Source organism: Sesamum indicum, linkage group LG3, assembly GCF_000512975.1.
Source record: "Sesamum indicum cultivar Zhongzhi No. 13 linkage group LG3, S_indicum_v1.0, whole genome shotgun sequence".
Taxonomy (NCBI): domain Eukaryota; kingdom Viridiplantae; phylum Streptophyta; class Magnoliopsida; order Lamiales; family Pedaliaceae; genus Sesamum; species Sesamum indicum.
In genome coordinates, this window is record NC_026147.1 from 4,009,867 (window position 1) to 4,028,063 (window position 18,197).

Here is an 18,197-nt window from a genome sequence, read left to right on the forward strand (position 1 = left end):
AGAGGTCGTGGAAAGGAATATTATGATTTATTCAAGTACCGCGGAAAATCACAATCAACATTCTTCAGCTGCCAATAACTATCTCCTCTGGTACAAACCCAAAATTTCCTAGCTTAATGAGTTATTTAAGAACTATTGACTGCAATTTCCTCCAACTTAAAATGCAGAGAAAAAGTTCTACATTGAAACTGTGGTGCGTAAGCATGAATCTAAAGTAATGGCTATCATAATAACAGTGTTGCAACAATGAGAAGTCATATTTTAACAAGGACAAAATGGAACAGCATACAAAGTAACAATTTCACATGCTACATGATTCTAAAGGTCTCTGTAGTTGACTCAAGGAAACCCATAAACAAGATAAGAACCGTGCAAGGTTATTTTTGAAGATCCAATAGACACATTGCAAATATTTAAAACTGTGAACCCATTTAGTGTTTAAAAGACATTCTGAAACCCATCTCATATTGGATTTACTATACCTGTAATGAACAGAGGAGCTTTTGCAAAACTGAGCAAGACAATTTGATTGTTTTAGATGGGGAAAATACCTTGTATGTACGTATCCTAAGTCTTCTCCTCCATGTGTCACGATTGTTCTGCAAAAAAGTGTTGACTAAACCGAAAAATTGTTCCATCACCTGCATGGTATTCACAAAATTTGTGTAAGGGAAAATAAAAACAGTTGAACACTTCTGAGTCTGATAAAAACAAATGAACATTCAAAAACAGGCATTTATTTAACATACTACTCTGTGCACACAGAAAACGATAAATTCAAGTTTGGTTGGTCAAGGGGATGAATATTAATATATTGACAGATATGATGCGACCAGTCCTTTCAACTTCAAGTCTTAAACAAGACAGAAGAACCAGAAGCATACAGTGGACAAACCCATGGTTTCTCAATGAACTTTGATTATATGGATCAAACAGGTTCTGCAAAAACACTCTACACGAGCAACAAATCATATATGATCAACGCAGAAAACAAGCAGATCACCTTCCAATGATGATCACCTTACATCTTATGTTCTATTTTCTGTCTGAAGCCAGAAGACATGGCCTAGGTTAGGTGTACAAGGTAGAAGTTTGGGAACTCAAAGGCACAGGGTGTACTGAAAATCAAATTTCACAAAAACCTGCAGCTTGGATTTCATCTGAACTCCTTAACTTTGGTGAGATAAATGCACATCAATTTACTGAGCTATCATACAGTATATTCCTCCAACCACAATATGACCAACATTAAGTTAACTAATTATCACCAATCCAATGGCAAATATGATTCACAAGAAGATCAAGTGATCTGAATTCATACAGCATCTTGTCTCAGGTCATCATTGCCAGATTTTGCGAGTTGCCGGTAACGTTTGCCATCAGAACCTAAGCACTCCACCACTTTTGGGGCATTTATACCATTCATTATGCTGCATGTTTCCAGAAACAGAATATCAGCACGAGAAGTGGTGGTGGATAGTATATATGAGAAGCTTCTTTCCAAGGAAGGTATTGGAGTTACAGTTTCAGGATGAAATCTATAACTAATCATTGTGATAGCTTCAATATTTATTATCATCAGAAAAAGCATGAATTAAGTCCATAGATCAAGAAATATTTCTAAAAACAATACTGTGCAAATATTTCCTTAGTACTTTCACCACCATAAAAAACATTGTCCTCTGAGTTGTTACACAAAACCAAAATCCAGACAGTGTAAATACTTACGTGACTGAATCACCCAACCCTTTAAAGTGGGGAAAAGATCCTTCAGGATATTGACAAGTCCGGTCAACAGGAAAATTAGATGTTATAACCGGAACCTGAAATGCCATAATCATGCACTCAGAAATCTCTGTTAGGCAGTCACCTTTGGTTCTTGTTAATGATGCTACTAATCAAAGAGAAAATGATGCTGGTGTACTGGTAATAACAATAAAATGACTGTCTAGTATTTTGATATCTATAACCAACCAAATGAAGAAAAGGGAAAAGACAGTCTTACAAGCTCAAGTTGCCTAACACTCCGGAGTTCTCTCGGCAGAGTCACTCTTTTGTTGGTGTCCTGTTCAAAATAAGACAAAGTTATATGGTTGATGGTTCAAGATGTCCCAGGTAGCAGGAATAGGTACACAAACTACTCGTAGGCCTGTCAATGGGTCGGCATTACCCTAACCGAATCCATACCCATTAAGTAACCATATGTCACTTATGTACCTGAACCCTACCCATAGAATACCCGTTGGCGTTTACCATGTTATTCCCAAAACATCGAATGAGTGTGGGTCTCAACATTAAAGTATGTGTTACCTTTTTCATAACAAGCTTCAAAAAATACAAGTTCTCAAATTTTAAATTTACATAAAAATCAAACAATAAAGTTTTCTAAATGAATGAGGGCAATTTGATGTGTTTTTCATATGGATACTTCGAGAACATGTAACCAAATTAACTTATTAAAAGTTATTTCACGAGTTTACAGTTGATAAAATAAAAACTATTCAAATTTTCAACAGGTGCAAATAAAATTATGATCTTGACTTTGCTCAAATGATAGAGCTATATTAATCAATTAGAAAATTAGGATACATTCACGATAGGAACGAAAATTTAAGAACGAATAAAAAAATTAAGTATGAAAGACATACTTTAACTTCGACATAAATTGTACATCCATTTAAATCTTTGTTCAACTTGTCAAGGCCTGACATAACCGACTGACTTTAAGAAAGAACAAGAACCAGTTACAGTTTGTTACCTCTCTCTTTGTTTCCATTTCTGCAAGTTTAATGTATATCTCTACCATTTGCTTCATCTGAGTAGCAAAAGGGAACAAGTAAAAGACTGAGGATGCATACTACAACACATACACAATAAATGAAACACCAGAACTAGAAGAGCTATACTTGTCTGATGATAGCTCCGTGGTAAGATGATAGCTCTCTCAAGAGATCTTCTGCAGCGATCTTCTTATCTACATCCACCACAAATGAGTTTCTACTGCGCTGCTTGTCCTTGATGCGGTCACCATTCGCCAGAGCTAGCAGCTGATAATCAACAGAACAAGAATGCACACGAGGCATTAAAATTTTGCACATTGATAGAACTATAGGATAGCACTAATAACTTCAATTAACTTCTGAAAGCACAATATAACTAGCAAAACGAATGTAGGGCATGCAAATAAATTAGAGATACCAACTGCAGAACTACTTAAAAGAAGAATATTAGAAGTCTAACTGATATGCAAAATAGATACCAAAAATTTGCAACTTTAAGGTCATCTTCTCAAAAAATTACAAGAACAAAATACCTGAAATATTGTATGATAAGGATGGTCAAGGGCCATCTTCTTCACAAGAGAAAGCAATGCAAACTGCAATAGCCAACCAGTTTCCAAAGAAGAAGGATTGAAAATTAAAAAGATGTGTCAACAAAAGATGAATGATACAGCATAAAAAACAAACCTGAAAGCTTGTAGGTCCAAACGAGTCCTTTGCGCCACCCATCCGTGATGCAATTTGGTATACCAACAGAATAAACTTGTGAGATTGCACCTAGTACATAGATCCGTGACTTCAACCAATGTAAACTATGGGCCGATGGAGATTTTCTATTGCTTCAGTAATTAAAGAGGGAATATTTCATACTAATAACTCAGTGTAACATATTTTCATTACTTTACCTCCTTGATAATGCTAAGCATGCTATCCACAATGATCTGTCTAGTTGAAAGACTGAACCATAGGGAAACAAGTCGAAATACCTAAAAGTACACAAACACTTGTCAATTCTAGTAAGTTGACATTCACACAAGGCAATTGAGGTAAAGAAAGAAACATAGACAAACAAAACAATGCTATCAATTGCAATAAAGCCAGTAATTGGGTCCAAGAAAATGACAACTGGAATCCTGAATTCTTCCCAATACATTAAGCAAAACGTCCAAACACATGACAATCATTAAATATACACATAACGATCGTCTATGTTAACGAACAACATATTACCTCATGAACTATGTCTAATTCATAAATGAAATAATATTGTTTCTCGAAGTAGTAATAGTTGGAGTATTCACCATCAAGATGTATTGACACCCAAATTTTAATACATATTTGAATGTTCCCATTTCCTTTTCGCGGTGCCCTTAAATAATAAACCTTTTCCCTAAAATTGTATTACGTCCCAAAAGCATCCTTGTTTAATCACGGTTCGAATGAGGACTTTCAACCATTTGTTCTTGAGTGAAAATATAGAATGCAATAAGATCTTTTCCAACTCTCACCTGATGGTGGTGCCATAAAAATGATAGCTGAAGTACTAGATTTCAAGTTATGAGAACTAAGCAGGAAGTCTGAAATATTTATAAGATGAAACTCTTTTCAATTGTATACTGCATGAGATGCTGGAAACACAAACGTGAGTAGTTAGTACATACCACTCGGATGTCATATTTTTCACCAATGACCAAACATCGCTTGTATCCTTCTAACGCTGTACATAGAAAATTGTCCCTGTCTTCCTGGGTAGCAAAGGTAAAACACCCAAATATTAGCATAATTTTGCCGTAAAAAACAAAATCAGCTTCAGCTCAATACAATAACATTGCAAAATCGGTTCACAGCAGTTAAAATTCAAGTAGATCCATTTAACCAGTGTAGCAAAGGAAACAACACCTTCTGTGAATAATTAAAATCAAAAGAGGAAAGTGGACCAGTAACTTCCTCCTGAAGTATTTCCCATACAATTGGTTCTTTTTCCCAAATCTTACCCTTAGCTACTGCATTCAGAGCAAGATGTTGTCTAATTATAGCACAAACTATAAGTGTCTGGAAAGTTTCCTTTGCTATTCCATGCGCAATCCACATCAATGTAATGAAAGTGAAGGACCAAACTCAATTTTCAAAAAGTCACTGTTATTATTATAAGTGTAATTCAAGACATCAAAAATAGGCACTCAAGAAGGCCGCACCCACTTACTACAGCTTCACATGATCCATCAAACCTCTTACTATGAAACTAAAATTGACAAACCCCTCAGGATTTTCTTGAATTGCACACTTCAATTACATAACGAGGATGTGACATGAATCGGCTCATAAAAATCAGGCCAAATTCTAATAACACTTCCATCAGCATACCTGCAACTTCACTTCTTCATCTCTGTCCATAGCCAGCTGTTTTTGCAGCTCTTGTATTTTTAGTGAATAGTCAGTTTTGTCTCCCTAGAATCCACATGGAAACCATATCAAGCTAATCATATAGCTGAGGATTTCCTCAACTACCAGTGCATGTTGCAAGTGAATGATCTGAAAGAACAAACAAGTAACGGGACTTGCCTTTGCCATACTCTTAAAACGCTTGATTAGTGCCTCTAACTCTTTTTTCTGCATGTCATCAATACATTCCGAATTTCAATTACAAAATAAACTTATTAACTGCCACCTTTATAGCCCTTTACCTTCTTCTAAACTATTTGATCCTTTCTTTATGCATATGCATCATATATAGCACATACCTTGTGTTTGCGTAACCGCATTGCTACTTGCCATTCATTGGAGCTTAGTCTCTCTTCGTGACTACGAAAAAGAGCATCTGCATAATGAGCAAGATGGAAATGCATTTGGTTTCTTTTCTGTATTGATAACTTGTCTGTAGCCTTGCAATCCTCAGCTAGATTAACAGCTTGTTTCAGGTACTTCTCTAATATAGTCCTGGAACTGCAGCAGCATCACAGAGAGTTCAAGCAATTTATCAACTTGGAGAATATGGAATATATAGAGATGTATATAGATATAATTTGACATGTGTTCAAAGATCAGCTTTAAGGTGATTACGTTTGCTAAGGCTTGAAGAGGTTAATCAACTTCAACTTTGCGATACTAATCCAGTTGGTCTATCCGGGACATCAGCTATAGATCTTATGTCCCATTTGGCAATAAGGAAATTAAGTACTTACAGAAAGGTATTTTATATAGTGTCTACTTAGACACTAAACACTGACAACAACCAACCAAAGGCTACCTTTTGGTTTAAGATATTCATGACTCACGGGGCTCATATTTTATCATTATACTTCACTTACAATACCAGGCAGGCCCATATACAAGATTTATCCACAAGCAAAACAAAGGAGAGAACCAAGGGTTATGAATTATCAACGTACAGGAGTTACTATTAGCGGTAGTTAAGATTTGTTATCAGCATATATTGTAGAGAATCAGAGTTTTTCTTCTCAAATAATTCCCATTTCCTAAAACCTTTGGTGTTGAGTAAGTATCGATTGCTTAGGCTATAATAGAATAATAGATTAAAGTACCAGTCCAAGACTTTGCTGTTTGAAATGCAATATTAGATCTTATGTACCAGAATCATGCTGTTAAAGTGATTTCTGTTGTCACCAATTTCAGATATTTTATAGCCAAACAAGTGCAACAGACTTCGAATCAGGAGTTATCTTAACCATCTATTAGCCGGCCCAGAATGGAGCACCAACAAGAAAAATAATTAGACACGATATTCTAAATTTAAGTTATGCTCCGACTTATTTTCAGTATAGAAGATTGAGGGCACTATTTATTGGATTCCATTTTAATGGTGAAAATATCTTGAAATAAGCAAGAAGAGAAGGGGAAAAAGGATTAAAAAGATGGATTGTTCTATTTGAGTTTCATTGCCGAGTGACTAAAATGAGCTACTCAATTCTATTCTAGCACTCTAGAGCTGCTCAATTTAGTTATAAAGAAAGTTATTTAGTTAGGATTGCATTTGTTCACTTTTGAGTTGGCCTTTTAATCATCACCGAGTTTGGACGTGTCTAAAGGTAATGCAAATATAAAAATATCATATTTCATGTTTCACTATTTCAAGTTGAATTTTGCTGCATTGCATAAAGGTTTTTTACTCGGTTCTTTTTCGGCTACCAGTCAATGACTAAATTAAGGTAATTTAATTCCCCCATAACTCGGAAAGAAATAACCATTATTGGAGTATGCTATCAAATGTATAATATGGAGTTGATTGGCATATTACTAACTTGCTAGATCGAGTTTCCGCCAGCCATTTTCCAACTAAGCGAAATACATCTGCAGCCTCTTCCTTCAAGCAGTGATTTTGTGAAATATAATCTGCAAGGTTGATTGCCATCTCATGCTGACCTTGGGCACGGAGAAGCTTTGCTTCTTCTAGCTTTAAGAAGGAAGATTAACAAATGTTAATTTCTAGTCAATGATGTCAACTTAGAATTGGAGAGAGAAGCCAAGAGAGGGAGCTACATGGTACATTAACACACTCAACGGAACACAACACCTAATGCCTAATGCAAGAATCATCAGTGAAGGCTATCCTACAAATTTATTGTCCCTCAGGAAAATGTAAGGGAATCACCCACTGTTCGCACCCATACCGGAGTTCAAGCTTAGTGGGTGAGAGAAACATGGAAAGGTTCAGATTAAATGAGTTCACATCATCCAGAGCATGTAACAGTGTGATAATTCATAACATATCAAGAACGAACTTGTTCGTCCAAAAGCATGTTAATCATTTCAGGCAGATGAAATTTTGAAAAAGCTACGTAACCCTAGAGTACTATAATCCTTTTGTACAAGTGCAGGAAGCACAAAAAACTAGATGCATTTCTTGTTCAATGAATCTAAAAGACTAGAGAAAAAGTATGTACCCTTCCAAGCCAGTACAAATTAGAATATCCTTCTCCCATCCCAGAACAAAGAAACTTAAATTCATGCAAGGCTGCAGCAGCCTGTGAAATCCTAGAGCCCTGTAGATGAACAACCAAACAACCGGCTTAGTGTGCTCTGCTCTGGTTTATTCTAACATAAATTACAAACAATTTAGAGAATACCTTACGCAGAACAGATGCTGATTCCCAAAGATGATGCACTGTACTGTCCATAGAATTTAAAACCCGAAGCAAGACTCTTCTAAATGCTATAAAAGGTTCCAGCAAATTCATATGTAAATCTGTTTGTTTCAAAATGCAGCTCCAATTTGTATGTAGCAATTGCAACTGTAGATTCAAATTCAGAGGTTAGTGAATCTTATATTGAAAATTGTTTTTTCAACATCTCGTCCCCAGACACTGACATTTAACTTGAAGTAAAAACATGCTCATCCCAAGTTATTGCATAATATAGAATAAAGGGATACGGCAGAGGCAAAGAGCTTAAAGCATTAGATATGCCTTCGTTGTTAGCATACAAATAGATTTTTAACCAGAAAGTCCAAAATATATTCCAATACGGAAATGTGAAATAACCTTTTAAACAGAAGCTGATAGATACTAAAATTAGTGAAAGGAACAATACCCGGTCCGATGAGGGAACTACAGGTTCATATAAAAGTTTCTGTCTGTCGGAAGAAGAATCAAAATTTTCACATGGTGAACTCCAGCGTAAACCCCATGCCATTCCGAGATGATAAAAGATCTGGCAAGTAAAACGAAACCAAATAAATATAGTCCCATGTAAGATGATTGTCCAGAAACTATTAAAAATTTTGAAATCTCAAATCCTTGACTGTAACTAGATTACAGAGATACAGTTATTTGTATCTGAAATCGAAGGGACTCATATGAGTCCATGAACGAAGCTTCAGCCGGCTTCCACCTCCCAAGCAGAACAAACATGGGTAATCTTAAAACCATGAATAAATATAGGCGACCAGGCTGCTTGGAGAAGTACCTGAAGCTTAACTATGGTTGAGTATATGTACTCAGTACTCTCCTTACTCGCATGGCAGATGGACATCAAAAGAGCCTGAAGGAGATGTAATAATATTACATTTCAAAAGTTGAGGTATTAGTCATATAAAAGAGTTTACTATCTACCAACCTGCTTTGACTTTTTCAGTGTCGTATGAAATTCATCAAATTCGCCTTCTTGTAGTGCTCTCAAACAGCTGAACAACAGCAAGTAGAGAATGTCAGCATTCAATTGATGGCAGGACACAGCAAGTTCATGCAATATGTCTTGTGCTAGTCTATGATAGGTGTGTTTCGAGAGTTTGTAAAGTTACTTGAATGATTCAACCCAGTATGTTATTCCCACATGAATAAGGATCAAATCATCACAGATCAAGTATCAGAAAAGTGGGATTCCCAAAATTTATAAATAAATTGAAATGTAAGAATCATAGAAATAATTGCATAGAGACAGAAGAAAAGGAAGAATGCAACAGCCCCAGAATTAAAGTGTTAACCACTTATGTGTCTAACAACAGAACAGCCATATGTCCATTCAGCATCATACTCTAATGGTAATGGAAGTCGTTTAACTACTTCATTCAATAGCATATAGTTAAAAGGATACAGGGAATCATTGAAATGGTCTCGAAAAAATGTGACAGTTCTTATTACTTCCTGGTTTTCTGCCATTGCCAAAAGGTGAAACAAATTAATAGAAGGAAATCTGTGCAACAATGTTCACAAGAAAAGACTGAAAGAGTAAAGGTAAGATTCCTGCAGATGTAATTATATTATAAAAATCCTTGGACATCTCTAAGCAAAATGTGCTCACCTACAAGAGATGGAAAGATGTCGATGAACTTTTGAATAGCGCAGCACAATAAGTAGCATATGAAAGATGCGGGAAAGAAGAGGGAGGCTGACAGTTAAAAAACCTAAAGTGCTAGCATAGATATTATCAACAACTAGAAGTTGCAAGTTCTGTTCATTTCCTACAATTTGTTAAATTCAATGTCAGTTACTGTCATTTTCCCTTTAAAACGAAACTAAAAATAAATGGTAAGAGCAAGAGAAAGAATGAATGGAATACAAAGATAAGTCTCCCCTAAAACTTAAAGCTTAAAACTCCTTATAACATTGAAAATCTTTTAACAGACTCTTCATAGAAGGGCTTCGGCAAAGGCTTTGAATCTACCAGCTAATAACTGGGATGAGTTGAAGGAAACCTGAAGAGGTAGGAGACCATAAGAAGAAGTATCATGAGAGTGAATAATCAATCTTAAAGACCATAGCAGTACTGTTCATAATACTCGGTTTCCAGTACAACAGACCCTGCCCCTGGCGGCCTATAAGAGGGCCTAAGAGAGAGAGAGGGAGGAAAAGGTTCTCATAACCAATCCTTCTGGACCACTGTAATATCTTCATATACATGCATATTAATACAAGCGTGTCGACAAAGCAGTATACCATACGGAGCAAATGGAGGTTCACATCATTCCGGAATAAGAAACACTTGAATAAATCATAATCTAGCTGGATTTAAGATACAAACATAATACCTGTGCAGTTTTTCATTGAAATGATGTCCAGCACTGAATTGATATGGACCTGATGCATCAGCACCAGAATAAAGTGGGCAGAAATCCCAGTTTCCTGCACGCCAAGCAGCTTCATACTGCACAAGATAGGGAAGACAGCAAAACAACTCGTTCATGCAATAACACAAAATAAGAAAGAGAGATGCGAGGACCAGTGACCAAACTGATCAGCAGTTTAAAGCAAAAAGTATATGAAACCTGCAGCTCGGTAAATTCTAAATCATGTTGAAACCGGCCTCGCTGAGAGGTCAATCCTTGACAATAAACATCCAATACATGAGTGCAGCCAATTTGCTGTAAGGATCTAATTAGTCCTTTATAAGGCTTCTTTTGTATCTGGCCATGTTCTGTTTTAGAGAAGTCTGCATGTTCTGCCTGTTGAGTATTCTCAGAAGAAAAGGTAGAACCACTTATTCCCGCAATTGGCTCAGAGCGTACTTGCAAATCATAATATTCAAGTGCTTTACCCCAATTACCCTCATGTTCAAAAGTGATTATCTGAGATGTCAACTGCAAATCAAGAGATAACAATACACTGTCATTATGTTCGGGCAGACTTTGGCAACATATTAGCGGGTACAGTAAATGGTATGCTTTGTAACCATCATTCTCCATGATGATGAGCTTAGCTTTTACTATAATACTACCATAAGGTTCATCGATCCTACTAGATAATCTAGAAGTATTTGAACAGTTTAATACCAAAAGAAAAGGAAAGGTCATAATGGGCATGGGACAACAAATTATAGTGGATTTCTTAGACATAAGAACTCATGATGGAGGCACCTCTAATCAGGAGCTAAAACAACACCTGCACCGCCTTAATCATTAAAACAAGAATATACAACAATTACTCAAACTAGTAGGGAAAACAAAACAATATCATATAAATAAATGAAATCATAATATACAAATGATAGCATCCGCAATATTTGACAATGATGTAATTAATATTATATGCATGTGATGGCATAGTATCTATGGATGCCCACCTTAAAAGTTTCAAAGCCACAGATTTTTTTCTTGACAACCATATCCTAAAGAGCTTAAACAAATAAACCAGTAAACATTTGTAAAGGAAGAACCTTCAAGACATTATTTTGAACTAATTAAAGATATTACATAACAGAACAACAGAAACAAAGGCACTTTTTACTATTTTCATGGCTCTCTTCCCTATGGAGCATTTCGATTTTGGTTTAACTCATAAAGACATGGTCAACTAACCTTGTGAGATTGAATAATCCCATAGATACTGTCAGGCTCATTGATTTGGGTGACTGCTGCGACAAGTATTTCAACATGGGGCGGCAACTGACATTCAGAGAGAAAAGTAAGCAAGTTCTGCACTTCAGTGTGTATATTATGTATAATGGAACATGGAGATTCATAAAGTACACCAATCACATATATCATTTCCAGAAAGGCACCAAGTGAAACATACTGTTTCATGATGAGAAAAATCTGGGCTGCCTAATCTGAGGCTATTAAAGTGCTCCTCACACCAGTGCTCAACGTAAAGAAAAGCAGTAAAGTAAGAGCCACAATCCTGCAAGCACAATAATAAAGCAAAAGACAGATTACAGGAAATAGCAACCTAAGATACTGAAAACAAGACAAAGAAGCTGAAGTCATACTCACAATAGCAGAGTTTGCTACTACAAGGTAATCCAGAGCAAGCCAATAAACCTGGTCAAGGATACCAACCTATAAGGAAATACACTTGCAACCTATTGTAGAGGAGCAGGAGAAAGGCAGAAAAAAAAGATGCTGAAGGCAAATAAGCTATCATTTAATCACCAGAGGGGTTAGAAATTATATATTCTAAGCATCAACCTTTCCTTCAGAAAGCTGTTAAAACTCAAATGAGATTAAATAAATGAATTTTCGCATATTCTGCATTATCTTGAGAATTGGGAATGATATTTGCAGTACAGTCAGAAACTATCCAGATAAGTTCTAAGATAGAACTTTCATAGCGCCTAGACATGACTGAATCAGTATTCCATATACATTTAGCACCAAAAGAATCTCTCCATCCCTCAAGTTTCTGTGGCCATTATTTAAATGTCAAACAAAGCAGAGAGGTTTCAAAGTTGGACTGCTTGGTAGAAAATGTTACTGGTGATATCTTTTGATCAGCTTTAGCTAAACAATAAAGAGCTGAACATCAGAAGTAGTGTAATCATAATGAAAATATATGCATGCAGTGAGTATCAATCAACTTCTCGAGATAAGAATTCAGTTGGACATCGGTCAACCCTCTAACTTGTTACACAGAAGAAAAAAAAATTCTAGATTGAACATATTTACAGCTATTGTATCTGAGGTAAAAAGCTGAAACACAGACCTTATCCCACAGTAATGTTGAAGCCACTAATCCCGATGAAGCTGCAAGATCCTTCATCTTTGCTGATGCAGAACGTGACTTCAACCCTGAGCTAGGAAGCTTACTATGCTGTTGAAATCATAAATCTGGTTAGACACGGTAGGTGAGTTCATTGAAATCATCTAGCTAACATATATGGTGTACTGGTGCAAGCCAGATGAGATTATATGGTTATTGTCTTTTTGTTTCAATATGTTACTTCTCTGAGTTCAGCAGTGAAACTGTTAAGGAGGCTGCTTGAGCGATATTTTTCAGAACTCTAAGCCCCTTCACATCCCATCATTTTGAGCATGTAGACATCATTCTAAGAATTCTTTGATGTTTCACCCAACCAATGTTGATAAGTTAAGTTCACAGAAAGCTCGGACATATAAGTTTATTAACAGAATTATGCTTCCCCTTTATCACATTAATCATATCTAGACATTATAATAGACATCATGAAAAGAGAGATTCTGAAACACCTCTACCTTTGAACTTTTCTGCTTGTGAAGTGCAGAAGAAGACTTGGATCTTTCCATTACATGACACAGTCGAAGCTCATTCAGAGCATGCAAGAACACCTGAATCGATTTGATCAACTTATTGGATGCAATAAATACATATTCTTGTACCTGTAAACAATGAAAGAGGACTTAGAACCAGGGTAATATAGATCAAAACTTTGTATGGAATCACCAACCTTTTAAATCAGAAAACTGACCAAGAATTATCTAGGTATAGTTGATGGAATTATCAAATTCTGATAACAAAAACCATCTTAACAAGGAACTAACAAGTGAATGTAATTCTAAGTCCCAAAACAGGCAAAGATTATACATGAATCTAGCACACTCTTCCAGAAGACAAACTTAATTCTGTATTTTACAATTTGATGAGCAATTTTCCTCAAATTGGAAGAACCAAACTAAAGGAATCAACACATCTTAAATAGCATATAATATGACCATGAACTTCCATTCCTCAAAAAATCTTCAATCCTTAACAAGTTAAGAATGTCTAAAGACGTTGAAGAAAGTGGTCAAACCATAAGTAAGCTGTCAAGTATCACGAGATATAATAAACAACAATGTTAGTTAATTAAAAAAGGGACGTCACAAAGTATCAGAGGTCCACTGTTCATGTGTTGCAACAGGGCTCTAGTGTAATGCCATCAGAATAAAAACACAACTCTAAGGTTAGCTGAAATATCAGGAAACTGATGCACAAGAAGTACCCAATCCTACATCAGAGTAACTGACAGGAAAGAAGTTCATGAAAATAAAGTATGTAACTCCTACATCACCTGATGTAAAAGCTTAAATTATTAAAAAGGAGAATAATTTAGTATTTAGTATAAGTAACACGCCCCCCACATGACTGTTACATACTAACAAACTAGTCCTGATGCATCAAGTCAATTTCTGTTACCCTGACACACAAAATGATTCAAAACTAGAATGATTTTATGCAAAAAGCATGCAAATAACCTTCAATGAGATTACTTTACAAAGATCAACATCTGAATCCTTTCTACTGGCAATATTAACAATAACATTTGAGAATAGAAGTTCCGCAACTTCAGATTTCACCAGCACAATATCTTGGCACAATCTGAAATAGATAACAAAAAGATTAAATAACTCATTTACAGAAGACAACTGCAGCGAAGATAGGCAACAAAAGATAAAATCCGGTTTAAGGAAGAAAGGACAACCTGAGAATAAGGTCATCACAATAATTTATCATGGCATACACAAGAGGACAAATCCACGCCTCGAATGTTTTGTCAAAAGTAGCCCACACAGTTGAGTCCGCAATGGAAATTGATTTAGCTGACACAAAAAGCAAAAGAAGTCAATATGGAATTAGTTAACTAAACACATAACCTGTGCTATCAGGAACAAAAGAAATATCTTTTTCTTCCCTTTGCTCTGTGGAAATGGACTAGAAGTAAAACAAGGATTTATCACTAACCTTGTTGTTACCACACCTTTTACTATTTCATAAAGTCACTAGAACCTTGTATGCAATTATAGCTCTAATTCTTAATATCAAACAAAAGCTGAAATTTCTCTTCCCCACCAGCAACCATTGAGCTCAACTGCTCATGCAACAGAACACTGCACAAAGACTTAACCTGGAAAACATTTCTTATGTTTGGATTTGTGTTTTGAGTGTTTTGTTTTTGTGTTTTGGAGAAAAATAGAGATAAGTGTGTGTTGGAAATACATGATATGTTTGGATTTGTATTTTGAGGTAATTTAAAATATTTTGAAATAAGTGGTGTAGGCTTGATGTTGGGATTTGGGTCACAAAAATCACTATTCATTGTCAAATCATATCTCTTTTATATATATTGTTATATATAAATATGTATATATAAAAATATTACATGTTTCATGTTGTACTTTAGTAGACCAAAATCAATGTTTATTGTCAAATCATGTCTTTTATATTATATATGTATATATATATTATATATAGAAAGTTGAAAAATAAAAAAACACACTAACAAGGTGTAAAAACAAAAAAACAACATTGGGTGTGTTTTGTCTTGTCCTGAAAAATGCGAAAACATGAATCCAAACATAATGATTATTTCCACTTGCCAGCGCAGATGCTGAATGACAGTAGCATTATCTCATAGCATAAGTGTCTGCTGAATCATGTTCCCTTTAGTTCTTTATATTTAGCATTAGTATTAATGAAGATTGCAGTTATTCTCTCAAAGAAAACTTCCTCCCAGAATTTATTGCATAAAGGAGATTGAAAAGATCAATAAACAGAATTATATTAGATTGCGATTAGCACTAGTAGTTAATGTGATTCATATAAGTATACATGACTGGAGAAGCATATGCTACTAACGAATGGCAAGTAAATCTTACTGCTAAAGAAATAGAAGCAGAGAAACTTAACAACTTACAATTGAATTTTTTTTGTAGATTTGCAATTAAACTTTGTACTAGCACCAAATTTACGCCCTTTGAGTGGACCTACAATTGATGCACACACAAAAGGACCACCATAAACAAATCTAGTTATCACCAAAATCAACAATATCTATAAATCATATTTATTATAGAAGCCTAAGACACATATTCCACAATAACCATTGAAATATTTTATCATTTTAATATCATTCCTTTCAATGGCAAGAGGCTAGTCATGATTCATATGTCTTACTACCAAGTAAGGCAACACAACATTTCTGATTGTCATCAAACTTAAACATCATAACCTGGTTCTTTCAGGTGAACCCTTCAATTCCAGTATCAGATCTTCAATTTCTTTGAAAAGATCAAGATGTCCGGTACTTGAAGGTTCCTGTACTTTGCATTTGGTATCCTTTTGCTATTAGTGAAGTGTAAAACTTTCAACTTTATCAAGGGAAAGGGGTCCTAAGATCCAAAAGATAAGGCAAAGAACATATATTTGCCAATATACTCCCAAAAACTTCTACTATGTTGGCTAATGTCGATGCCTTAAGAGATAAATCATGCCGTAGCCAAGACATAGTTTTTCAGGAACTCTTTTGTCTTCACCAGTAAACTATATTCTTCATCATATAGTAACTGACTGCAAGACCCTTCCTTAAGATTTATGACCTCCCATGAAGTGCAGACAGTTTATATTCTAACTTGTCTTTTTGAGGAAAAGTAACTCAGTTTACTATTTCTGCTTTAGAGCTGTTCTACATGGCGTCAAGGTCTCTCGTTTTGATGGTTTCTTTGGTATATCCTACATTGTATGTAAGGTGATATTAAATTCTTCTTTGGGCCATAAAAATTCATTAAAGAAAGAGAAAACTGGCACCTATTCGGAGGATGCAACTTATGTAGCTCATATGCATGTTTTTTAATTAGATGGAGTGAGTAGCTCTCCGAATGGTTTCACTCAAATGTTGTCCTTGATGATAAATATCTCATCACATTATGTGTCTCGATACCTATGACTTTCTTTATTCGGCGACACACTTCCAAAGAGATTTACAACATGAAGAGATCACATAATTGATAAAAAAAGAAGAAAATGACTTAGAGAAGCATTTAAACCTCAACAAGAGACCTCTCATACGAATCCAAAGCTAACAATGATTGTTGACCCTTTTCAGTTGAAAGAATCCCCTGTTCAGTTGAATATAAAAAGCAAAAGTCAGATGAAGTATCTCACTTAACTAGAAGTTACACAAACACAAAACCCTAATAAAGAAATCAGCATATTTCACTAGGGAAGGGAAAATGTGTATACATTTTTCACATGATCTTGAATTTATGTATAATACAAAGAGAGGTCCATAGGGTTAACTATACTGTAGAAGAGTGGTTTTGGTTGAGGTGACTTTGGTACTTTTCATAATTCAACATGTCAGCCTTGTTAACTACTAATCCTCACAAAATATTTGTTTTAGACGTCATTGAGGAGGGAGCAGAATATGATTTATGGGGCACATATTAGAAAGGTAATATACTAACATTGAGACAAATAGTTAGCAGCGAAAATAGAATAAGCATGGGACATCAAACCACTTATAAGACAATTTAATCGTACTTGAAAAAACTAACCCGTAAAGCTTGTGAAGCCATGTCAATCATCTCAACAGAATCATCCATTAGATACTTTTTCAAAAGCCTCAGAAGTACAAGAAGAACTTCATTCGACACGCCCGTAATCATGTGGATATTGGGATCTGCAGCACTGGCATCCCTAACCATTCCAGATACATGGACATAAGAGTCTCCAGGAAGATCGAAAACAACACGATGGGGATCACCAATACCAACCTGTAATTACAGGTAAATATTAAGAAAAATTGATTGAAAACATAGCACGCATTAATATCACAAGTCAAAGATGCAGCAATACCCTAGATATAAAGTCAGACACCATAGCTCCAAGGCCATTTGTGCTAGCTAAGCTACAAATTCTAACAAGACTCCAAGCAGCATGAACAATTTCATTGTCTGAATGCCAATATGCATCTTTCAGAAAATTGTCTTCACGCTCCTTCCAGAGATGATTCCCATTTGTGGACATATTCTTATGCAATGCTTTCAGACTGCAAAACAGATCTACAAGTAAGTTTCCACTACCTTATATTTACTGAAGAGAAATAGTTAAATGAAATTTGGCTTTAATTTAACTGTCAAAATATGAATAAAAATATCAATATATTATAAGTTGACTCGATCTAAAAGACTAAAACTATGCGGTCAAGAAGCATAGGGAGAGATCAATAAATTGAACCAAGAACAGTAGTACAAGTTTCTGCAGAAAACTCAGCAAGACTTTACTCTATTCTTTCAATAATTCTAAACAATACAAGTATATGTTACCATTGATAAAAGAGAATTATGCTCATAAATACTCTTCCTCGTAAATGTTAGTTGCAAAAGAACAAAATTTTATTGGATAGGAAAACTATTTACTAGAACGAAACCATGAGTAGAAAAGAATATTTAGATTCCTAAATCATCCAAACTACTAAGAGACAATCCTAGAACAAGCAATGTCCCACCTAAAC

General features: G+C 35.3%; 1 protein-coding gene across 1 annotated transcript in view; it reads right to left on the bottom strand.

The window, feature by feature from the left end:
* The window catches only part of LOC105157405 (serine/threonine-protein kinase ATM), a 42,739-nt gene that overhangs the window by 3,451 nt on the left and 21,091 nt on the right, over positions 1 to 18,197 (bottom strand). The window contains exons 39-70 of the mRNA XM_020692697.1: positions 17,540 to 17,732; positions 17,239 to 17,457; positions 16,729 to 16,800; positions 15,600 to 15,669; positions 14,388 to 14,505; positions 14,161 to 14,284; positions 13,162 to 13,305; positions 12,653 to 12,760; positions 11,944 to 11,991; positions 11,747 to 11,851; positions 11,530 to 11,616; positions 10,501 to 10,812; positions 10,264 to 10,379; positions 8,853 to 8,919; positions 8,703 to 8,777; positions 8,328 to 8,447; positions 7,865 to 8,029; positions 7,682 to 7,780; positions 7,040 to 7,191; positions 5,522 to 5,723; positions 5,343 to 5,390; positions 5,145 to 5,228; positions 4,442 to 4,525; positions 3,686 to 3,766; positions 3,468 to 3,557; positions 3,314 to 3,376; positions 2,907 to 3,047; positions 2,759 to 2,815; positions 2,006 to 2,065; positions 1,729 to 1,823; positions 1,322 to 1,430; positions 552 to 641 (exon numbers count right to left, since the gene is read on the bottom strand). Of these exons, the coding sequence (XP_020548356.1) occupies positions 552 to 641; positions 1,322 to 1,430; positions 1,729 to 1,823; positions 2,006 to 2,065; positions 2,759 to 2,815; positions 2,907 to 3,047; positions 3,314 to 3,376; positions 3,468 to 3,557; positions 3,686 to 3,766; positions 4,442 to 4,525; positions 5,145 to 5,228; positions 5,343 to 5,390; positions 5,522 to 5,723; positions 7,040 to 7,191; positions 7,682 to 7,780; positions 7,865 to 8,029; positions 8,328 to 8,447; positions 8,703 to 8,777; positions 8,853 to 8,919; positions 10,264 to 10,379; positions 10,501 to 10,812; positions 11,530 to 11,616; positions 11,747 to 11,851; positions 11,944 to 11,991; positions 12,653 to 12,760; positions 13,162 to 13,305; positions 14,161 to 14,284; positions 14,388 to 14,505; positions 15,600 to 15,669; positions 16,729 to 16,800; positions 17,239 to 17,457; positions 17,540 to 17,732 (3,598 nt within the window). The remainder of the gene's footprint in view (positions 1 to 551; positions 642 to 1,321; positions 1,431 to 1,728; positions 1,824 to 2,005; positions 2,066 to 2,758; positions 2,816 to 2,906; positions 3,048 to 3,313; positions 3,377 to 3,467; positions 3,558 to 3,685; positions 3,767 to 4,441; positions 4,526 to 5,144; positions 5,229 to 5,342; positions 5,391 to 5,521; positions 5,724 to 7,039; positions 7,192 to 7,681; positions 7,781 to 7,864; positions 8,030 to 8,327; positions 8,448 to 8,702; positions 8,778 to 8,852; positions 8,920 to 10,263; positions 10,380 to 10,500; positions 10,813 to 11,529; positions 11,617 to 11,746; positions 11,852 to 11,943; positions 11,992 to 12,652; positions 12,761 to 13,161; positions 13,306 to 14,160; positions 14,285 to 14,387; positions 14,506 to 15,599; positions 15,670 to 16,728; positions 16,801 to 17,238; positions 17,458 to 17,539; positions 17,733 to 18,197) is intronic.